Genomic DNA, 25460 nt, shown 5'->3' on the forward strand with positions numbered 1-25460 from the left:
GCTACCGACTTTAAAAATATGATATGCCTAATCATGGCTAGAGACCTCCTGGCTATTCTAATTTGGTTAGAATCTCTCTCGTTGTTTTTTTTTTTTTTTTTTTTTTTTGGGGTGGCGCTTCGCGCCACCCCAACACCTAGTTGGTGGGGCGCTTCGCGCCCCCCAAGCCCCCCCGCGCGCGTAAGTCGTTACGCGCCATATTAGTTACGCGCCATTGTAGTTGTGTCCCTGTGTCCCACCTGTGAATATAGATAGATTTATATATGTGTTTCAAACTACGTAAAAATTGCGAATATACAACATTCTTGGCTTTCCCATTGTCTGTCCATATACAAAGCCGTATGTACTAATAATGACGTCATATGCAAACGCTCTTTTTACAAACAAACAAACATGCATACACACAACTCGTTTTTATATAGATAGATAGATAGATAGATACAATACAAATTAACTACGTAAAACTTGTGAATATACAACAGTCTTCGCTGTCCCATTGTCTGTGCGTATAAATAGATTGTCAGGTTTACCGACCCTCAAAGATGCAACATACAATTGTACATTGGTAAAGCAATCTGTATTAAGATCTATACCGCATTTTTCTAGTGATTGCCCTTGAGCTTTGTTGATGGTGGTTGCAAATGCTAATCGAATTGGGAATTGCAATCTTTTAAATTGAAAAAGCAGATCCGTTGGAATCATGGGAATGCGAGGAATAAGAACAGCCTCACCCTCATAAGGCCCTGTCAAGATTGTGGCCTCTATTAGGTTTTCCATTGTTTTTTTTTACGGCAAGTCGCGTGCCATTGCAAAGCTTTGGTGGGTTGATATTTCTTAAAAGTATTATTGGTACGCCTATTTTTAGTTGTAGCACGTGTGGTGGAAACCCTGAAGGATCTATGGAATTTAAAAATTCAGATGGATAATTAACCGCTTCATTTGGTTCCAAAATACAAATTAACTGCGTAAAACTTGCGAATATACAACATTCTTCGCTGTCCAATTGTCGCTGCATATAAATAGATTGTCAGGTTTACCGACCCTCGAACATGCAACGTACAATTGTCCATGGGAAAAACAATCAGTATTAAGATCTATACCACATTTTTCTAATGATTGACCTTGAGCTTTGTTAATGGTGATTGCAAATGCTAATCGAATTGGGAATTGCAATCTTTTAAATTGAAAAGGCAGATCCGTTGGAATCATGGGAATGCGAGGAATAAGAACAGCCTCACCCTCAAAAGGCCCTGTCAAGATTGTGGCCTCTATTAGGTTTTCCATTGTTTTTTTTACGGCAAGTAGAGTGCCATTGCAAAGCTTTGGTGGGTTTATATTTCTTAAAAGTATTATTGGTACGCCTATTTTTAGTTGTAGCATGCGTGTGGCAAACCTCGTTTTTGCCATTCCACTGAGTACATCCAGCATCGCACTGACCCAAACACTTCAAGTTTTACTACGTAGTTTATCAGTGATTTCAACTTTTGCCGGAAGACACGGGCCGTAATGTCATGCCTATGAACCGCCGATTGTCCTTGAAGTAAAAGCTGCAGTATCTCGTCCCAAGATTGATTACATGTAAATGTAATAAATAAATCTGGACGACCATAGAGACGAACATACGCAATAGCATCTTGAGCATATTCATGCATATGACGGGGACTGCCAGCATATGACGAAGGTAAAATTGTTAATCTTCCAACGTTTGTGGTATTACCGTCATTTATAACTGCATCTCGCAAATGAATGTATTGTTCAGAGCGGAGCTTGGTCTGATTCAGGCGGATATATAGCAAACGTTCTGATTCAATTTCAGCATACATATCAACGACGAATTGGTGAAACAATTCACGGCATTTTAAAATATAATTTTCTTCATCCTGCCGAATCATTAGTCTATAGGAATAATAATGCATTGCACTGCATTTCTTATTCATTTCTTTGTTAGTGGCTGGATTCATCAATTTAATATTAAAGTGATAGCCGTCGGCTCCATCCCAAAAAATGATAGGATATTGTAGGGCATCGTAGCATCGATGAGTTTCAGCAATTCTTAACAACTGAGCGTTTCGCTTATGAAGAATAATATCTCGAGGTAAAAACTGATCACCGACCATAACGATTGCCACTTCGTCGATAGTTGGAGCATTGTATCTACGCACATGTTGGCCAGGAGGCGTTTTGTCAGCGGAAATAACAATTTTATGCGTATCAGTAGGCATCAAATCGATGGCTGTTTTGAACAGACGCACTAAATTATTATTTTCGTGGAAAAGATGTTGCAATTGGGAAACGATTGTCCTTTCAACGTTGGGAGAAATTTCGCAACGTGCATTCAATTCAGAATTTCTATCACTGATGAAGTACAATTGTAAAAATTTATGATTCTCGCCTGAGAATGGTAGAAGGGACCCTGCTCTATGATAAATTTGCCCTTTTACTTTGAAAGTAGACATAAATTGATCTGGATTTTCGATTTGGGCTCCAAACGACGTCATTTGGAAACATGAGTTGTATTTTCTGATTTTTGACAAAAAACGCTTAGATTCTGACGTAGTTCCAGTAAGGAAAGTCTTCAATGGCTCTGGTGGTGCAGCCAATAGAGGAAGTTTAACTTTTCCTGAGGCGCAACACATTCCCATTGTTTCACCATTGAATTTCAAGGCCTTGCAATAGGGACAAATTTTAGACATTGTCCCGATTTGAACACATCTACTCAAGCTATAATCATCGACTGGGTTGTACCTGAATGCCAGGCGATAACTTTCAGGTTGCTCTGATTCCTCGGCACGCTTTCTTTTCTTACTTTCTCTATCAGCAGCAAGCCTGATTTCTTGCTGTTCTTGTGATTCCTCGGCACGCTTTCTTTTCTTACTTTCTCTATCAGCAGCAAGCCTGATTTCTTGCTGTTCTTGTAATTCCTCGGCACGCCTTCTTTTTTCACTTTCTCTTTTAGCAGCAAGTCTGCTTCCGCGTTGCTCTGGTAGTTCCTCGGCACGCTTTCTGTTCTTTCTTTCTCTATCAGCCTCAAGCCTGTTTCCTTGCTGTTCTTTTGATTCCTCGGCACGCTTTCTGTTCTTTCTTTCTCTATCAGCCTCAAGCCTGTTTCCTTGCTGTTCTTTTGATTCCTCGGCACGCCTTCTTTTTTCACTTTCTCTTTTAGCAGCAAGTCTGCTTTCGCGTTGCGCTGGTAGTTCCTCGGCACGCTTTCTTTTCTGACTTTCTCTATCAGCAGCAAGTTTTTTGGCATAGACTCTTTGAGCATCTTCATCGGCTTTTGCCATGGTAAGTTCATCAGTCATTGTAAACTTAAACATTAATAGATTTCTACGTGAACATATGTCTTAAATATCTTGAATGACGTCACCGTCAAAGCAAAAATGACGACAACTAATTTCATGACGTCAGTCAACACAGAAACATGACGTCACCTGATCCACAGACAGACACACAGACAGACAACTTATTTATATATATATAGATATATATATACATATATTTTGTAAGTAGATGGTGCGGAGACCGGATGTACTCGGGTGAGGATTGGTGAGTAGACTCTAAAGATATTTTAAGTGTGAATGTATTTAATAGTTATTTATGTTTTGTTTTGTTTTTTTCCCAAATAACGGGCCATTGAGCCCTTTGGGATATTTTTGTTTATAAATGGATGAATATTGATAATAAAAGGAACTCGAACAGAAATTACTTCGTATATGAAAGGGACTGCTTCCTTGTGAACGCCCCGCTCTTTACGCTGAAGTTTTTACTGTTTTAAAAAATAGAGTTAAGAGAAAGAGTCAGACTTTAGCGTGAAGAGCGGGGTGTTGATGAGGAAGCAGCCCCTTTCATATATAAGCAATTTCTGTTCGTTTCATGTTTTAATGTCACTCCTTACTTTAAGTTAAAAAACCCTTGTTTTATTTAATTTAATTTCTGAACGTTTTTGAAGCAGTGCATGTTTTGATTTATGCTCTCCGCAGATGAATAATTAAAACGAAATTTGCATATTTATTTTTTTTGGCTAAATGGCTTTCTCATAGTTTTGATCGAATGATTTTGAGAAAAAAAGGAGCGGGGAAGGAGGTCTAATTGCCATAAGATTATTTGGTTACCTAAAAAGGCAACTAGAACTTCTATTTTTTTATTAGTAAAATTATTAGTAAAAATAAATTTTATTAGTTAAAGATATACGTAACTTACAAATTAGCTTACGTAAGGAACTTCTGTATTCTCATATTTTTATTACATATATGAGGGGGTTCACCCCCTCGTCAGTACCTCGCTCTTCACGCTAAAGCTTAAATTTTGTCCCGATTTCTTAAGAATGACCCCTGAATCACAAAAGCCATAGAATAAATAGTTGAAATTTCTAAAAATACTTTAGCGTAAAGAGCAAGGTATTAGGAGGAGGTGAGCTCCTCATATGCGTAATAATTTCTGTTCCTTTTAAGTTTTAATGCTGCTCCTTACTTTCAGTTGAAAAAACTTTGTCATATTTATTTTTTCATTGTTTTTTTAAATAATGCTAAAAAATCCTGCTCTCCCTTCATGGAAATTTTCTTCCCCCATGACAAATTCCTCCATGAAAAGTTCCCCCAGCATATCCCTCTCTTCTCAACTCTTGCCCCCAACCAAATGAAAACGCCCCTAAAAACGTCTGTACACTTCCCAATAATCATTACTATATGTAAGCACTGGTCAGTGTAACTTTTAGCCCCTCTCACGGGGACTGTGGGGGAGTAAGTCGTCCCAAAAGACACAAAGTAGTTATAAGGATTTTCGACTACGCTGAATAAAATGGCTATCTCAGAATTTTGATCCGGTTACTTTGGGAAAATAATTAGCGTGGGAGGGGGGCCTAGGTACCCTCCGATTTTTTTGGTCACTTAAAAAGGGCACTAGAACTTTTCATTTCCGTTAGAATGAGCCCTTTTGTATCATTCTAGGACCACTGGGTCGATACGATCACCCCTGAAAAAAACAACAAAAAAAAACACGCATCTGTGATCTGCCTTCTGACAAAAAATACAAAATTCCACATTTTTGTAGATAGGAGCTTGAAACTTCTACAATAGGGTTCTATGACTTTTAGGGGTTGTTTCCCCCTATTTTCTAAAATAAAGCAAATTTTCTCAGGCTCGTAACTTTTGATGAGTAAGACTAAACTTGATGAAGCTTATACATTTAAAATCAGCATTAAAATGCGATTCTTTTGATGTAGCTATTGGTATCAAAATTCAATTTTTTAGAGTTTTGGTTACTATTGAGCCGGGTCGCTCTTTGCTACAGTTCGTTACCACGAACTGTTTGGTAAAGTTGGAGGACAAGCAATATAAACAAAGGTATTTTATTTCAAATGACAATACAATTAAGTATGTAAATACAAAGAAGGATAGAATGTAAGAAAAATGAATTTTCATGTTACCGGTACTAGACGATTAATCTTATAAGCAAGGCTCTCGTATTGGAAGCCCCCGTGGAACTCTGGGATCAAAGCATCCATGAAGAATCCTTTTAGCTTGGGAAATATCTTATCGGTCCAAAAGCCTGGATCACGGTCTATCTTTTCAATATAGAAATCTTTCTGGGTAAAAATCCTGAAAAAGCAAGTATCCAGCTGAGCACATTCAAGTTGACATTGTACTTGGTAAATGTAGTTGTGGCCTCGTTTAAGGTTGACCAGTCCATTCTTTCCAACTTCCATGCAACAGTCCGCTTTAGCCTCTTTCCGGTTCTTTATCCACTTGCCTATCCCCACATTTTTCGCAGTTGCATACCTCGCTTTGATTTAATTTTCCCCATGATTTCAGCTTTGTATGCACAACTTTACTGAAGGCTCCTGACTATTTCTCATTTCTAGGTTTCTTCATTGCATTGAAATAATTTATGAAAATTTCACACTCTAATAAGAAGCAGCTGATTATACCAGCTTGTCATTTTGGTCTCTAGGGAGTATTATCGGCGATCTGAAACGATTTTTTCTGGCAACCGACTTGTAAAAATTTCAGGTAGCTGAAAATATTCTATGGTACTGTAAGAAAACAAGAAAATACATCGAAAAATGGTTCCAATCATCTTACAGGTTATTGTCTTCTGCTCATGATAGTACCGATTTTGTTCCAAAAGCAATATCCTTCATAGAGTAAACTTGTGAAAAAGACCTAGACCTTTTCTAAGATTTATAAGCAATTAGAGGAAATAGAGCAAAATCCTTTCAAACATTTTATAGCATCTTCAAGAAGCTATGGCCTGATATTAAAAGCGACAACTTCCGCCAATGAATACTTGAGTACTTTTTAAATATAAATTTTCAATTTAACATAGGATTTTCGAGTTCCATCAGTTCACTTAATCACGGCCTTAAAGAGGAATATAACTAATCAAAAAGATGAAAACCAAAAATAAAATCAAGATAATAAAACACATTGGTTATTCTTGTCCTATCCAAAAACAATAGCAACAAATCAGAATCCCATTTATAATAGAATCACTTCGGTCCAATCCAGAAACATACATTCTGAATTGGACAGAAATAACCTTATGACTGCTACTAATACCAAATTCATTGCAGCACAAAGCTGCACAAGTGCAACATAGCTGCACATGCTACTCCTCTATTCCAACCTCTTCAAAACTCTCTATTCCCTCCTATGAAGTTTCAATTTCTTTTAAATCCTTATTTTCATGACCTCTTGCTACCCATTCAGGGGCAACGTTCTTTTCGTTCAACCCTTGGTGGATGGGCAAAAAGTCCATTTTTAGGCAATTTATCATCATTCGTCTTCAAAACATGACAAAGCCAATTAACTTTACTGCACATTGCGTTTTAACTTGCTTCCTTGATTGGAATAAAAGCAACTTCATTGCAACTTGATTTCAATTTTCTGTTTTATTTTTTTGATTCGTTTTATCTCTTTTAAGTCATTATTGTTTTTTGTTTCTCCTTGCCTTGATTTTTTTTTTCTTCTCCGATTGTGCTCAAGACGGTTTAATGATCAAAAAATCATAAATGCATATGTTGTATTATTATTCATTTGTGAATTTCAAGTCTTAGACCTGACTTCTCATTATCTTTTGTCATTGTCATTTGTCTTTAAAACATGACCTTTCTCCTCTTCAATTGTGCTCAAGACGGCTTAATGATCACAAATTCATAAATACATATGTTATATTATTATTCATTTGTGAATTTCAAGTCTTAGGCCTGACTTCTCATCATCTTTTGTCATTGTCATTGTCATTTGTCTTTAAAACATGACCTTTCTCTTCTTCAATTGTACTAAAGACAGCTTAATGATCACAAAATCATAAATGCATATGTTATATTATTATTCATTTGTGAATTTCAAGTCTTAGGCCTGACTTCTCATTATCTTTTGTCATTGTCATTAAAACATGACCTTTCTCTTCTTCAATTGTGCTAAAGACAGCTTAATGATCACAAAATCATAAATGCATATGTTATATTATTATTCATTTGTGAATTTCAAGTCTTAGGCCTGACTTCTCATTATCTTTTGTCATTGTCATTTGTCTTTAAAATATGACCTTTCTCTTCTTCAATTGTGCTAAAGACAGCTTAATGATCACAAAATCATAAATGAATATATTATATTATTATTCATTTCTGAATTTCAAGTCTTAGGTCTGACTTCTCATTATCTTTTGTCATGGTCATAGTCATTTGTCTTTAAAACATGACCTTTCTCTTCTTCAATTGTGCTCAAGACGGCTTAATGATCACAGAAATCATAAAGGCATATGTTATATTATTATTCATTTGTGAATTTCAATAGTCTTAGACCTGACTTCTCATTATCTTTTGTCATTGTCATTGTCATTTGTCTTTAAAACATGACCTTTCTCTTCTTCAATTGTGCTCAAGACGGCTTAATGATCACAAAATCATAAATGCATATGTTATATTATTATTCATTTGTGAATTTCAAGTCTTAGGCCTGACTTCTCATTATCTTTTGTCATTGTAATTGTCATTTGTCTTTAAAACATGACCTTTCTCTTCCTCAATTGTGCTAAAGACAGCTTAATGATCACAAAATCATAAATGTATATGTTATATTATTATTCATTTGTGAATTTCAAGTCTTAGACCTGGCTTCTCATTATCTTTTGTCATTGTGTTACGGGGGGGGGGGTAAAGTTATTTTACTTGGAACATGTGAACTTAGTAGTTAAGGGGCATAGACTGTAAGGGTTCTATTGACAAGTCTCTATAATCATGGAGACAAAATCATTATCATGATGTTCAGGTCTGCCGAGAGGGGCAGATTCCCTTGGGAACGATCCAGTAGACAATAGGAACTGTACTTGGTACCTTGACTCAAAGACAAACACAATTATTGACAATAATTTTATTTTCTTACTTCATATACAACTTCAGGTAAAATGACTTCAACGTGAGTTAGCAGTATAATACGCATCAAAGACAGAGTACTGAATAATACTGAATTACTCTCCTGACTTCCAGGTCTACCTTATATATCCAGAATCAACCCGGATTTCTAAATTGAGCACTGGGTAGACTGACCTCAGAAATGTTGCAATACAACTCTTCTTTTAATTATCTAGCATATGGCCTAACCTCCTTGCAAAAGATTTATTACAACGAGGATTTTCACCTCTAGTTTGTTGACCAAACCAGTAATAGAAATCTGGTTTCTAATTAGCTTTAATCAAAAGTTACATTTTTGAATCTAATTTTGATAGTTTAAAAAGTATCATTTTTGCTTGCTGTAAAACTTATGCCAAAGTAAAAAGTATCATTTTTTGCTTGTTGTAAAACTTGTGCCAAAAGGCACAAATTCTATGGGATAATGAATTTACCTTTAAAATCTTTAGACATATAAGAGATTCTTATTTTAATTTTTTACAGTGAACAAATGAGGGATTTGGTTTTGAGTTCTGTAAGGGAAAGGGGGGTTGCTGATCCATATGTTACAATTGTCATTGTCATTCGTCTTTAAAACATGACCTTTCTCTTCTTCAATTGTGCTAAAGACGGCTTAATGATCAAAAAATCATAAATCCATACGCTATATTATTATTCATTTGTGAATTTCAATAGTCTTAGACCTGACTTCTCAGCATCTTTTGTCATTTATCTTTAAAACAGGACCTTTTTCTTCTTCAATTGTGCTAAAGAAGGCTTAATGATAAAAAAAAAATCATAAATGCGTATTTCAAATTATTATTCATTTGTGAATTTCAATAGCCTTAGACCTGACTTCTCATTATCCTTTGTCATTGTCATTAAAACATGACCTTTCTGTTCTTCAATTGTGCTAAAGACGGCTTAATGATAAAAAAAAAAAAAAAAATCATAAATATATATTTTATACTATTATTCATTTGTGAATTTCAATAGCCTTAGACCTGACTTCTCATTATCTTTTGTCATTGTCATTTGTCTTTAAAACATGACCTTTCTCTTCTTCAATTGTGCTAAAGATGGATTAATGATAAAAGAAATCATAAAGGCATATTTTATATTATTATTCATTTGTGAATTTCAATAGCCTTAGACCTTACTTCTCATTATCTTTTTGGAATACTGTCATAAATGTCCATTTTGGCTTTAAATCTTTTACTACAAAAGAGTCATTATGTCTTATGGTAATTTTTGGTAACTTTGATCTAAACAGATGAATGAATAAAAAAAAGGAATTAATAGACAAATTACCTCCAACAAGAAGTTTAGAGCCATCTGGAATATCTTTCACTGCCTCAATTGGGTCTTCATAAAAATGTGCAGCTTTGCTTGCAGACGTTGAAAAAAATGAAATAATTCTCTGCAAAGAAAGACTAAGTATTTTTTTTTATTTAAACAATCACTATTTAATAAATTACTAATTAAATGAACAGATTTAACTGGATTGTCATAGAATGTGTAGCTTTACAAGTAGAAGTTGAAAAAAATTTCCTAAAAAGAAAACTATAATTATTTAAAAAGATTTAAATAACTAGTCAAATTGATTGAAATAAATAATTGGATAAGTTTAAATAATTAATTATACTGAATTTGATTTGATTAATATTTTATTTTCTATACTTTTTAATCATAGCCTACTATCTGGTTATTCTAAACCAATTAGGCTGCACAGGACATAGTATTGTTATTGGCTGTGTACACATAGTTATTCTTTACATAGCTACTCTAGAATGCACACAACTAGTCAAAAAAGGCAAGATGTTTATATTTTTCTAATGAAGATAAGAAAAAAAAGTTATTTACTTAAATTAGGGGGGAGGCTTTCCGAAAATCGTTCATTAAGAATTCTAATCATACAGGATGATATAAGGTAAAGCTGGTTCACAGATATACATATGTTTCTGATCAGCCATATTTTTCAGACATTTATGAGGTATCAATACACATTCATCACTAAAAACATAATACTACTTATAAGGCTATATGGATGCAAGTATAGTTGTATCTGACAATTATCTATGACAAATATGGCTGATGAGAAACGTATGTGAACCATTTTACTTTATATTATCTATTATTAAAATTATATTAAAAGCTTATTATATTAATTTTAATTTAAATTAATATATTTACATTATTATATTAATATATTAATTTATATTACAAGCTTTTGCTTGTTTTGTTTGTTATATATATATATATATATATATATATATATATATATATATATATATATATATATATATATTTATATATATATATATATATATATATATATATTATATATATATATATATATATATATATATATATATATATTATATATATATATATATATATATATATATATATATATATATATTATTTATATATACTTTATATTACATATATCATCCTGTTTAAATATAGTCCTCCTTTGTCTTTTTAATGTCAGCCATCAAGAATCAGTCTGTATTTTTCTGAATGTTGACAAATTACTTTTATTCATAAGGTAAAAATAACTTATACATAACAAGATGGTTAAAGCTGTAGCTATAATTGAGTCCTTGTTTCATTTTTTTGGAGGGGGGGAGGTTGCATTCAAACTGTTTTTTTAAGATGATAAAATTTATTAATACAAATAAAACATCCAAAATAAAATACTCCCAGCAAGACTTTATGGCCAGGAATGCAGGGAAAAAGGAAAACAAACAAAAGCAAAAGCTTTTGACAAGGTGTAACATGACCTCTTGTTATTGAAGTTAAATGCTTATGGAATCCATGTTGAGCTTATAGGTTGGACTGAGGATTTTTTGTCAAATAGAGCTCGGAAGTTTCCCATAAATACCAAAAATGGTAACAGCTCCTCTGAGTCAGCTGTATTTCTCAGGGTGTCCTGTGTGGAACTATCTTGGGGCCTATATTGTTTCAAGCACGGATCCAGAGCCTTAATTTGGTAGGGGCAGCAGTACTGAAAGAAGAAAGCAGAACATCCCCCCCCCCACCTCTCTACAATTTTGTTTAAAATCATTGAATTAAGGCTGGGTTTGATATTGGCATTACACAATGCAATGGGAGATCAACTGGATCACTTTGTTGCTAACATAAGGCACTGGGAAACTTTGTTGAGGTCAAGATTGCCACTAACCATCAATATCTGTTGGCCAATTCGAGGGGATCCCATTCAAAGGTTAGGTTTTACACTTGTTGCCTGTTACATTTGGTAAGTTATAATATTTGCAATGGCTCTTTTATACCATGACACCACATTACCATGTGCAAGTTTGCAATATAAGATGAATAGATAATTTAAGCATTTGGACACCAATGTGAAAGGCTCCTATAGAAATAAGACAAAAAAAATATAGAAAAATCCTTTCTTAAAATATAAAGTCCATGAACGTATCCATTGTTTAAATGACAATGTCTGAGGGTGGGGGGGATTATTTCTAATGTTTTTACCAGTGCTGTTAGCAAAGGTACTCAGAAGCGAAGAAAAAAGGGCAAGGAATAAGAAAAAGCCTGGTAAGTTGGCTGGGAAAAAAGACAAGTGTTGCTGAGGCTGCAAAATTCAGTCCAATCAAGGTGAAAAGCAGACACAGCAAAAGATTGGCAGAAGATAAACAGTGCATTTTGATGCAGTGGACAACAAACTCTTGAGCCAGTTTGATTTTTTGTCCAAAATTTTTCTCTACAAGACTAGAAGAGAACTGAATCAGGTTCAGAATATGATGTCAAGACAAATGAGTAAACGGGGTGATAAATGGTGCTAGTTTACCTGGCCCTAGCAGCAGGAAATGCATCTTCCAAAGAATATTACCAAGCAAAGAACCTCATTGAGACACACCAGAAAGAATAGTTGGTATTATGGTGCCCTGCAACAGGTTCATTGTGTGAGAAAAAAATAAGTATAACAAGGTCTCATGTTAAGGGAGATATGAAATATACTCAATTAACAATTGACATAGACTTAAGTGAAGAAATTGAGAAGTAAAATTTCCAACTCTTGATTGGTCTCTCAACTCTTGATTGGAAATCTCTTTAAAATAGGATGCAAAGCCATTCAGCATACAGAAAGATACAACCTTGACCCTTATAATAAATGACAAGCCAGCATCTTTGTCATGACTGTAAGCTATTTCAGTGCCACCAAATGAGAGAGACACTAGATAGTTGCCAGATGAATTGGCATCATTGTCAGGGTTCTTTATACAAGGCTGTGTGGCTGCTAGCAAGGAGGTAAACATTAACAGCATTGAAGAAGGAATCGTGAATTTTTTCAAGTTCATTGACGGAAATAAAATTATTTCATTTGGGCATATGTTTAACAAGTATGCACAGGTTAGGCTTCTCTGATTGTCAGCTCCTGCTGGTGTATACGATCTACATCAGGCCTATCCCCAAGTATTGCTGTTCCATTTGGGGGTCCTCAACTCAGAACACACCTTACATGGCAGCTGAACTAGAAGATATTCAAAAACATGCTACTAAGATAATACTAGGACCCAGTTTCAGCAACTACAAAAGTGCCCTTGAGGTCTTGAATTCGCCCACCTTACTCAATCAAAGACATGAGCTAATAACGAAATTTGGGAAATCACTATTAACAAATAAGAAGCACCAATCCACACTTTTATCATCCACATCAATCAGCAGACATACTAGGCATTACAACAAACTAGAACTAGTCAAGTCATGTATGAACAGATTTGCAAACTCCTTTGTACCATATTTCGTAAGTGCATTTAGCAAGTAAATTGAAAGTTGTGCCATATTTTGTAAGTGTAGCTAACAAGTGACCATTTTGCAATTGTAAAAGTAGCCTAATTTAGTGTTCATTTTTGAGTGCTATGATAGCTATTTCATTAAACAAATACAAAAACAAATACAAACATTTATTATGTACATTTTATCTGTGTCTCTGTCTCTAGGGAGCAGTGATAAGTGATACCACCCTTTGCATGCTTATACAGGCCACAGCACTTTCACTGCCCAGCCTTCTTATCTTGGCTCCCCCAAATAGCCCAGAAATGCTTCAGTCTTGCGTTTATAACACATGCCGTCTTTGAACAATTTTATTGTATGGATATGTTTCATTGTTTTTATTTCAGAAAATGATCAATTTTTCAGCTGTTATTTTTCATATATAATGCTGAATAGTATAATTTAGGAAGTATTCTTTAAAAATTCATTTGGAAGGGGCAATAGCCTCCATTCCTCCTCCTCTTGTATATGTGCTTGCATTGTTTGGTATGTATGTCAACAGCTGTTCAACAAACGTAAAGATTTAACTGATTTTATATGTTGATGACTGCAAGCTACTAGGGTTAGCCAGATGTAATGAAAAACCTCCAATTGTTCAGGATGATCTCAAGACTGAGGCCTGCAGTTCAATGTATCCAAATGTAAAATTCTTCATCTTGGCTGAAATAACCCCAATTCATAAAATAACACCAGCTTGAGGTGGTAACTGAAGAAAAAATTTAGATGTTATTACTGACAAGGAGCTTAAGTTTCATAGCTATACACGAGATCAAGCTGCAAGACCAAACTCAGCCCTTGGACTCATCAAGAGAACTTTCACAACCAGGAAGCTGTGTGAGGTAACAAAAGTCTATAAGGCATTAGTAAGACATTCCCAGTGTAAAACGTATGCAAAGTGCTTGAAAATGTTCAGTGCCAAGCCACCAAACTAGTACCAAGTCTACAAGAAAAAACTTATGAAGATCACCATAGATCTCTAAAACTCTCTAAAGGGAAATACAGATGAAAAAGGTGAGATTTATTCATGACTTGCAAGTTGCTTGAATACTTAAGTCTAAGTTCAGTTTTGTCTTTGCCTGGTAAATGTTTAGTTTCATCACAAGCTGTCTTAAATGGAAACAATGCTGCAAAGCAGCATCGTTTCCAGTTTAGAACACTTAGAAATGCTAACTTTGGAAGAGCATCCATTTTTTAGCTTTCAAAAATACCCCTTCAACAAACTAAAAATGCATAAAGTGGACAGGATTTTGAAGCCAACAGAAATGTTGGGGTTGTAGAATATGAATGAAATTATATTTCAAATACTATTTCCAGTCATCACTGGTAATGACCATAAAATAGTAACTCAAAAGATAATTAAAAAACGTATGCACACATTAAGGCTAATTATGCACTTTCACTTTTGAGTTTAAACTAGCCAGTGAACCAGTGAATCAGAGCAATTAAATAAATATTACATTTATGTTCTGTTGATTTAAAGAATTGCCTTCTGATGGAATTGAGATTATACAGCTTCTCAGGTCAAGATTCAATTTGTTTGAAAAGATGCTTTGGTTATGGGAAGGCCTTGGTGAAACAAATTTGGTTGAATACTGAGGTAACATTACCTACAGAGAAAGCAAATTAGTCCATGAGCCCTACAGGCAGCAGGGTGAGATCTGTATTCTATATTTATTGAATAATTATTTGGCTTGAAGCCTGAAGGAATAAACAAAAAGTAGGTCATAAACATCAACTAACAAGTCAACCAATCAGACTACAGATCTTGCCCTGCTGCCCATGGGGCTCATGGACTAATTTGCTTTGCTTTATAGGTAATGTTATATATAGGCAAAATTGGACATTTGTTTTCTTCAAACATCTGGCTAGTTTAAACTTGCAAGTGAAAATAACATCAATGGATGCATGAGTTTTTTAATTATCTTTCAACTTCCTACTATACAGAAGTTACCAGTGATGACTGGAATTAGTATTTTGAATATAATTTCATTCATATTGTACAACCCCAACATTTCCCTTGCTTCAAAACCCTACCCACTTTATACAATTTTAGTTTGCCCCATGGAGTAGGAGGGTCAAACAGAAATGAATGTGCTTCTAGAATTAGCACTTCTAAGTGCTCTAAACTGGAATCTATGCTGCTTTGCAGCATAGTTTCCAGTTTAGACAGCTTGTGATGAAACTAAACAATTACCCTATGACCCTCAACAGTACCATCAGAGAAAATAGCCAAAAACTACAGGTCCCTAGAAGGCAACAATGTGTTCATCAGATCTTCTACACTGTTTGGTTCATACCACTGTGGACTAGTCTCTTAGATGCCATGGTTCAATCCAAGACTGCTCAACAATTCAAGAAGGGCAATGATTGGTACTGGACAAATGTGGAATGGAAGCTAACTTGGGATAGTGCCTGACCTTGTTGAAGCTCACACCCAAAGCAAGATTCTCTACAGGATGTTCAACACCACCTTATCTTGCTGGTCAATCTAATTTGAGATAATAAAATTTGAAGCCTTACCAAGGTTTTTTTTCCTAAATTTAAGAAACAGATCTTCAAAACCTTGCAAATTGGGATTGAGCAAAGGTAGCCTATGAGGCTTCCAAACACTTTTTGTGCTTCAGTTGATCAGAAAATCTATTTTGCAAAGTTTCACTTTTATGACATAAGGGTTATTAAATGTCATTACCACTAGAGGGAGAAGAAATGGAATTAGACATTTCAAAACATCTTCACAGGAGACAAGGGCAGATCAAGAGCAAAATCCAGGGGGAAGGCAATGTGACGAGGGCATCAATAATTTACCAAATTGACAAGTTTATTCTAGAAAAAATTGAGCAACAGAAATAAAACATGTAATGAGAGGACCAGAAAAGCCTTGGGGGGGGGGGTCTGCTAGCGGGCCATTAAGGATCTAGATAGGCCTTCCTGGGAATTTCATTCATCTAGGCCTACCTCAATCCCTTTCCAAGATATCAAAAAGCCCTAAACTAGAATTTTTGGTCAATGCTGATATTACCTGAACAATTGTTTTGGGTCATGAAACTATTTTTAATAGATGCATTTTGACTTTTTGAACATCTTTTCTCTCTTGCAAAACTACTGCAAACTCATCATTATGGAGTTATTATATATTTCCACATTAGGGGGGGGGAAGCATAGCATATATTAAATACAACAATGGTTAGTTTATGTATTTAATATATGCTATGCTTTACCCACACCCCATAATGTGCAAATATATAGCCCAAATTTGTTTCTAAACAATTACAGATTTGCAATTTCAAATATCTGATCAACCAAAACGGAAATGATTGCAATTCTATAGGCCTAAGTGTAAATATAAGAATATTTGGGCCAGAATAACTCCATAATGGTGAGTTTGCAGTAGTTTTGCAAGAGAGAAAAGATGTTCAAAAAGTCAAAATGCATCTATTAACAATAATTTCATGACCAAACAATTGTTCAGGTAATATCAACATTGACCAAATTTTTTACCCAAAAGAGCATAAAAAAGGTGATGTGTTCACTTTCATCCTAGCTAGACTAGCCTAAGTAAAAATCTAAATATTTGCCATTGTTTCCTTCTGGACAAGTCAACCCATAAACTAGCACTTTCATTTTAGGAGTTTTTGAGTGCGTTCTTAGTCTTAAAATTTTCCATATTTTTTACTGTTTATCTAACCTTAACTCTATGTCCTATGATAGCCTGTCAGGGAGACAAAGAACTTTTTTAAGTAAACTGAGACATAAGAGGGAATATTAATGCAAGGAAAATCTGTTTACCTTATTATGAGCATTTCCATTCTTGATAAAAACGTCTGCAACAAATTTAAACATATTTTCAGTCAATATTCCCCGTTTTCAGGTTAAAAAAAGTTTTGCCAAATTTGAATATTACCAGCTGACTGATAGTTTAAGTGACATCTATCAAAGAATTGAAAAGATGACCTATTTTCTTCTAAGATCTTAAAAAGAGAACGAAAAGCTGACTTTTTAACACGACACGCAGTAAATAGACATTTCCAAAAATTCTCGAACGCTCTTGGAATTTACATTAATCTCTAAGAAGAAATATAATTTGTTATGTTCTAAGATTTGAAAATAATATTAGAATGCCTTCAATAATGTGACTACTGTTTTTCAAAAAAATAAAAAAATTCTCTCAGTAACTTTCAATTTGATTAAAATCCAATATTAGCTGGATTCTTCCAAGTTCTCCGGAGTATATTTCACAATTATTTTGAATTTTCCTGAAAACACGACCAAACTAAGAATTTGTGAAAAGGTTTACTGTAATATACAGAAACTAAATAACGGAAATTCATTTCGTCAAGCAATAAGCGAAATTGCAAGATCTTAAATTGGAGCAGTGACTAACTCCACAACCCATGTAATGAAAACAGTTTAACTTGCTCACCTGAATATAAGGATAGCATTCAAACTCAAAACAAACAGAAATTATATGAGAGAAACCTCGCCTTCCTCGCTCCTTGCACTAAAGACCTAAAGTTCTTTAAAAATACTTCTTATTCAAATTTAATGACCCTTGTGCTTGAAGAGTCGTTTTTAAAGAACTGGGACAAAAAGTGAACCTTTAGTGTCAAGAACAAGGGTTGAGAGAGTGGCAGTTTCCCTCATATATGGAAATTTCTCTGTTTAGTTTAAGTTATAACACTGCTCCTTACTTTCAGTTGAATTTTTTTTATTATAAATTAATTTCTGACCGTTTTTATAATCATGCCTGTAAATTATCACCCTCCCCCATACATCGTATAAACACTTACCTCTAGAGTTTCTTGTGGAAACCTTCCTCCCCACAGAAATACTGCAGTGGGAAGTCCTTTCTGAAGGGACTTCATTTTGTGACTATTCCCTCTTACTTACAGTTTGTTACCACGAGTGATTTAAACAGAATGATTGTCTAGCTCCAGAGATATAAACTGAATACAAAATATAGATATCACTATAGCCTTTTCATTGAACAAAGGTATGCATAGGAAACATATTGTTTCCTCCTATACTTCGAGGAAGAATTTCAAATTTGCTTCTAAAAGCAAAGTCAGTTCCCTAGTACTACCTTGGAAAAGAGCCAAACACGTCCCATTTTTCCTTAAAACACTTTCTATTGAAGACTTGGTCATAGAAACTTGCGAGACAGATAAAAACACACTGCTGGAAATGCAAATTCTTTTTCAGAAAGCTTTATGTGTTATAAATTTAAGAGGGCTTAATAATCCCAAAGAGGCAGCCCTTACGATTATCTGAAGTAGTTGTGTTATGGGAGTGACACTTTGGTTTCCCTTATTTTGTTTTTTCTACTGACGATTTCTAATTCAGATACATTACATAGAACACAGTTACATTATATATATAAAAAAAAAAATTAATAGCTACATAAAAAACAAAAGTCCTGTGGGTGGTTGTATATCCTAATCACCTTTCAACTAAAAATCAGTTAATAAATAATAACACGAAAATTAATTTATTGTTTTTTACACACAAAAAAGAAGTTAAAAAAAATCTCATCACAGCCTACTGACCTTCCTTAAAGACAAAAACCACTGTATTTCTTAATTGAAACTAGTCTGTCCTAATTCATATTCCATCTTAAAAAAAAGTAGACTCACACTAAACATATTATCTATTTTTCTAAAAATATTGCACAAAAATATACACTATATACAATTAAATAATCTTTTGTCAATTCTAGGGTCAATTCTACAAACAAACACAAAAATAGAATCAAATATTATATTTAATGCCCTGGTTTCATAAAACAAATTATAAATAGCACTTAACGATCAGTGCCTTTACTTTGTTATAAAAGTATACAGTAACGTATTCAATTGAAACCAAAATTCGAAAACCAAAATTTTTTTTTAACCAAATTACATGGGAAAATTTAAACAGAATTCTTAAGAACCTGACTCAGCTTTGGAAGAGTAGGACTAACCCACTAAGTTAAAATTCTTTATTTATCTTGGTGGAAAATATCAACAAATTACTTTAAAGGTAATTCCATACACTTATGGATTTAAATAAAAATTTACACTAACTGTCTGCAAAAAAATTTGCACTAAATACTTGTTCTACATGCTGTTTTCTTACATTGCAAGTATATCGTTTCAACACAGTTAAATTGAAAAGGGACTATACAAATATTCGATTTAACTATGCATCGATTTTATGGGCACCAAAATTTATTGACAGGTAGGAAACTGCTTTAATTCCTAAGGGATATTGCCTCAAGCTTCTCGTTCAATCCCGTCATTAGTAAACTAAAAAAACAAGTTTTTTTGACTTTAAGCAAATGATGGTGCTATGCTATTCGATACTCAATTATTCAAAAACAAAATATTCAAATATTGAAGTATTCAAAATTAAAATATTCAAAAACATTTTGGAAGTCTATCGGTCTGTCATATTGGTAAAACATAAATTAGTGAACATATTTGCTTTGAAGAAGACCAATTCAATAGCCAATAAATATAGGAATTTTTGGTATAAAGTTTTATTTTTAAAGCAGCAGAAAATTTTATTCCCATTTAACTTCGATAATTTCGAAGACCACAAAACCTTTCCATGACCATAAATAAAAGTTTAGATAGGAATAAATCATTTTAATAGACAGTGATAATTTCACTGTATTTCACTGAATATAATCAGTAGAGTATTTATGTTGATGACAGTCACTGCATATGTGACCTAAATATCCAGTATTTTCTTGTAAATTATCACTGTCTATTAAAAGGATTTATTCCTATTTGAACTTTTATTTATTCCAATTTAATAAAGCCAAGTTTTAAGCAAAGAACGTTTTGTTTTTACCAATATATATTTCATCATTCGTAACAAATAAACAAACTAACAATAAACCCAAAAGCGGCCATGCAGTTTGTGTAACATTTACACTATTATATTTCAGATAAAGATTTCTGGAAAGGCGTATCTCCAGTGAAAATGGTATTCTTATCAATAGCCTTATAAAAGGTAAGTGACGCGGTACTGCTGGGGAACAGCCGTCCAATGCTTTCGCATACTATTTTTTTCTGCCTTCTCCAGATTTTTCCAGTCGGTCCTGGCTGAAATTTAGAGATCCACGCCACTAACCCCTATTCCAAACCAAGTAATCAGTGACATCAGGACTTGAACTCCTGATCCTTCAGACACAGGCTTGAAAGTCTTGCACGCTTACCACCAATCGGCTAGTTAAGCACTAGTAACAACTTCTACAGTTGTGACGTCTGAAAGTACTAAGGACACGTAAAAGGAAATCAAATGATTTGAATTTGTCAAGATGAATTTGAGGGAACGAAAATATAATTTAAAAAGTTAGGAAAACTCTTGAATTCAATATCTTGGAGAAAAGACCTGTGAATGCAGTTATAAGGTTTTGGTAGTAGGGGAAAGCAAATTTAACAAAAGGCATGTGCAAAAAATCAGCAAAAGATAAGCTAGAAACATGTAGCAGTATGGAATTTAAGAAAGTGAAGTTTTCCTTTGAAGGTACAGTCCGCTTTGGGAGTCAAAAGATTATAAATGTTGGAATTTTTATGGACAAAAAGTGTTGCTAAAATTAGCAACAAAATTAGCAAACTAATTTTGGCTAAAATTAGTTAAATTTAATTAGTTATTTTTTTTCCTAATTATGGTTGTTGATTGATTTCGATAGCTTAACAACCTAACAATGACCATTCAAGACGTGGTAATTCATCATATAAAAGCAACTCACCATGTAAAAGGTAATTCAATAATTCACCGTATCAATCTTACTTGAGGGAAAGAAAACTGAAAATACGTTTTTTCAGTTGTTAATGGAATAGTTGTTTGTTCAAGGAAGGTTGTCATCTTGGGTTTCAAACAGGAGATGGTTCCACAGGGGATTTATTTTTTATTTTTATGTGACTTCTACTTTAAAAGTGTTTAAGCTAGTTGCCCAAAACCACATAAACTAAAAAAAAACGATATACTACTATATAAAAAACCTTAAACAGAGGCTCGTAAAAGTTATCATCTTGGTAAGAACGGCTGTAGTAATTCTAGAAGTAATTTTCGGTTAAAAGGTAATCCACTATATGAACGGTAATTCAAGACGTGGTAGTTCACCATATAAATCTTATTATAATTCTTTAAATATAAATCTTACATGGGAGATAAAAAACTGAAAATGCGTTTTAAGTTGTTTTTAATGAAATGTTTTTTGTTCAAGGAAGGCTTTCATTTGGCCTTCAAGATACGATAGGTCAATTTTTTATGTTTAAAGCATAAAAGTATAAACATCTTTGCATTTGGGATAAAGATATATAGCACATTTTGGGGAAATCTCTAATTACCTTCAGACCCAAATTGGATATTGGACAACAGATTTGATAAATTGATCATGCATATTTTACTTAATAAGTCATATTATAAATTGTATATATTGTGCTATAAATAATCTTTGACAAGGTATTACAGGCACCAATGGGTTTGTTAGTTGTCTTTTCAACCGGAGCATAAGATATATATGGTGTAATACTAGCTATGATAGGTAATCATACATAAGTAGCTATTCAAGGCTCATTCCCATCGTTTTTTTAGGGAATTCCAATAATAAAGACACATTTTATTTGATTCTTTGGATAAGAAGTGCTAAGAAATTAAGAAACAAAAAGAATTTTGGTCCCCTTTATAGGAATTAAGAAACATTTTGGAAATTACTTTAGTTCTTAATTTTTTATTCTTAATTATATTCTTAATTACATTATATTCTTAATTAATTATTTCTTAATTCTATAAATTATGAAATTATTTAATGTCTTAATTATATAAATTATGAAATTATTTAATTTCTTAATTTTAGAAATAAAGAAACAAAAAGAATTTTGCTCTGCATATGTGTATAATTTGGCATTAATTTCGGTTCAAACTATAAGTAACTAAAATGTTATCCATCCTTTACATTGCAAGTCCTAAATGATCTAAGATGATCGCCCCTTTTAGTTACTCAGGGTATAAAAATGCTTATTACTTATCCGTAATCTTATGATGAAGCTAATGAGTAATATACTAAAAAATAAATTAAGGATAAGGATCTTCCAGAGACATTGCTGATGCATAAGGCGTTGAATAGACGTTTCAGTTATTGGTTCTTATTTACAAAGACAAGCAGGAGGCCTGTTGCTCAGCCTTGCGACTTAAGGGGTTGATCTCTGGACCTCGTGTTTCCAAGATGAGCATAAATCCACTGTTCTACCGTAGGTTCGAGGAATTATTTAAAGACCATTAATGATAATTGCCCACTGGAACGGGTCCTTATTTTCACTATTAGCTGTAGTTAATATTTGCACTTCACTTCGTACCACCATCCACATTGCTGCAGTTCTTGGTCAAAAATTGTTCCAAGAGGACACAAAAATGACTCCATTCTGTTATATTGGCAAACGTGGAAGACCTAAAAAGAGAGGTAGCAGTTAATCTGGCATGAAAGATAGTCAGTTACGTAGGGTTAAACAGGTATGGTAAGGAAAGTATAAAAGATTTTTTTCTTACCAAGGCTAGAAAGTCGTTGAGACTCATTTAAAAGCTACTAGTCATATCTACGTATTTTTATGAATGGAATAATTTTTTTTAACTGAAAGTAGGCTAAGGAGAAATACTAAAACTTGGAAACTAGTCCGTATATAAAAGGGGCTGTCCTCTCCTCAACGCCCCACTCTTTACGGTAAAGTCTTTTTTATTGCTTTAAAAAGTAGAGTTGCTAGAAAGAGTCAAACTTTAGCGTAAAGAGTGGGGCGTTGAGGAGGGGACAGCCCCTTTCATATACGAAATATTTCTGTTCGCTTTAAATTCTATCATCGCTCCTTACTTTCAGTTAAAAAAAACTTGTTTTTTTATTTATTTTAGGAATGTTTTTGAATTAAAGTAAGTTGTGATTTTGGTTCACCGTACCTGAATAATTAAAACAAAATTTTATCGAAAGTTTTGATCCAACGATGCTTATAAAAGGGTCTGGGGAGGGGGCCTAATTGCCTTCCCATTTTCTGGTTACTTAAAAAAGCCACTGGAGCTTTAGATTTTATTTAAGAACGTTTTTATTAGTAATTAATATTAGTAACTTGTAAATTAACTTACTTATCGAACTTCTATATTTATATATTTTTATTATGCATATGAGGGGTTCGCCTCCTCGTCAATACCTCGCTCTTTACACTAAAGTTCAAATTTTGTCCCAATTCTTTGACAATAAAAATTCCACATTTTTGCATATAGGAGCTTGAAACGTATACAGTGGAGTTTTCTGATAGGCTAAATCTGATGGTAGGATTTTCATTATGATTCTTTGACTTAGGGGGCTGATACCCAGTTTTTTCGAAAATAAGGCAGATTTTCTCAGGCTCGTATTTTTTGATGGGTAAGACTAAACTTGATAAAACTTATATATTTAAAATGAGCATAAGAATTTGATTCCTTTGATGTATATATCGCTATCAAACTTCCGCTTTTTAGAGTTTTGGTTACTATTGAGACAGGTCGCTCCTTCCTGCAGTTCGTTACAAAACAAATCAGCTCGTGATTTGTTTTGGTACCATCAAAGTACAATGCAATTTTTGACAAAAACTTCATTTCGTTGAAATAAAAGATGATGCTAGAGAGTAGTGTGGATTTTGAATATTTAGAAAAACGTAAAATAACAAATGTCCAGAAGCCGTGTAATACTAATACAGCCCACGTGTGATAACCCATTGTAACCAAAACTATTTAATAGGCTTTAAAGCAGTTCTGCCAAAATTTCAGGTTTCTAACTGGAACAAAGTAAACGTTTATCTTAGTTCTTCGTTCTCTGTTTTAACTTCTTTTGAGTTTCCCGTCAACCAGAAAATTGAGTCTGCTTTTATAAATACCAGTTGGTGGCCAGATTCCTCTTTAGTAAAAAATCGGACTAGAATTGGGGATAAATAGAAATTTAGATTCCAGTTCAAGAAAAACTGCTGAACAATTAAGGTGACGCAGGTGAAGGCATCCCCTCTCCCGGATTTTTGAACACCTCTTATTCAAATTATTAAGTAACATTAAGTTTTATTATTACCTTCTCTGTACATACCTGACAGGTGGACAAATATATTATTGGGTAGTTTTTTTCGGTTGAATTTCGTAGGGGTGAATGCCAGCATTTAGTTGGTTTTTTTCCTGTCGCATATTTATTTATTTGATTAATTAAAAAAAAAAAACAATTTCAAACAAAAATTCTTCAAAGAAAAGTAGGAGGCCAAAAGTAAGAAAAGAAAAGTTTCAAAGAAAATTTAAAACCTAAATCGAGTAGAAATAAAGTAATATAATAAGTTAAATTTAAAACAAAGAAAAACACAAATAACTGTTTGTTTACCACCCACTCAAACGTTCTAAAGATTTCACTAAAGTCAATAGTATGAAAGCGTTTGAGAGGATGGGAGACAAAAAGTGTGCAGCTCCCTCCCCTCGTCTCTTTCTAAAAAAGTCAAGTCTTAGGCTCCCTTACCTCCCAACAGTCTGAAAGTTTCATCTCGATCCTCCAACTTGTTCCTAAGAAATTACAGATACACTGTTTTGATCGCCTGGCAACACGTAATGTCTTTTGACTTATCATGCTTTGTCACCATGGATTAATTCCAGGTCCCATAGGGCTTAGTGCAAATAATTGCTCTAATTGGAGTCAAACAAATTCGAAATTACCTCCCCCCTCCACACACTTCCTGAAAGCTTTCAATTCCAACAATACGCTATCCCTGACATATTGTAGAAGCACTATGTTGAAAACCTGGATACAAATGATATCTTTCGATTTAGTTCTGACCTATCTCCCCAATTCAATATTTAAGGCCCACTAGGCTCCCTTATACTCCCTGAAAGTTTCAACTCAATCTTCCAAGGTATTGCCAAGATATTGCGGATGCCAGACTTTTAAAGATCGCAAACACATAAAATCTTTTAATGTACTTTATAGCTTACGTTGCCCCTGAGGGCTTGAGGTCAAGTCGATCTTCGAGAAGTTCTTAGTAGGAGTTTTGATTATTCTAAACAAAATGGATATTCCAAATTCTGATCCAATACCATAGAAACTTACGGGATATCGAATGGAAAATAAAGAGAACTGGTTATCCTACAATTTTTTCCGATTTAAAAAAAGTGCAGTGGAACCTTCTATTTTCCGTCGAATGAGCCCTTTTCAAATTCTCAACTCCACACTTTCCATAGAAAGCACATGACTATTTACAAGAAAATGCCAAGCGGCTCCAAAATTTCAATA

The 25460-nt window shown here is 33.8% G+C and overlaps 2 protein-coding genes across 2 annotated transcripts in view; both read right to left on the reverse strand.

Moving 5' to 3' along the window:
- The window catches only part of LOC136039583 (succinyl-CoA:3-ketoacid coenzyme A transferase 1, mitochondrial-like), a 64045-nt gene extending 46933 nt beyond the window's left edge, over positions 1–17112 (reverse strand). The window contains exons 1-2 of the mRNA XM_065723438.1: positions 16979–17112; positions 9701–9809 (exon numbers count right to left, since the gene is read on the reverse strand). Coding sequence (XP_065579510.1) covers positions 9701–9809; positions 16979–17032 — 163 coding nt within the window. The 5' untranslated portion in view covers positions 17033–17112. The remainder of the gene's footprint in view (positions 1–9700; positions 9810–16978) is intronic.
- A 1549-nt stretch (positions 17113–18661) lies between these two features.
- The window catches only part of LOC136039584 (adhesive plaque matrix protein-like), a 29449-nt gene continuing 22650 nt past the window's right edge, over positions 18662–25460 (reverse strand). Inside the window, exon 3 of the mRNA XM_065723440.1 lies at positions 18662–22628. Coding sequence (XP_065579512.1) covers positions 22512–22628 — 117 coding nt within the window. The 3' untranslated portion in view covers positions 18662–22511. The remainder of the gene's footprint in view (positions 22629–25460) is intronic.

The sequence above is a fragment of the Artemia franciscana genome, chromosome 19, assembly GCF_032884065.1.
Source record: "Artemia franciscana chromosome 19, ASM3288406v1, whole genome shotgun sequence".
NCBI classification, from domain to species: domain Eukaryota; kingdom Metazoa; phylum Arthropoda; class Branchiopoda; order Anostraca; family Artemiidae; genus Artemia; species Artemia franciscana.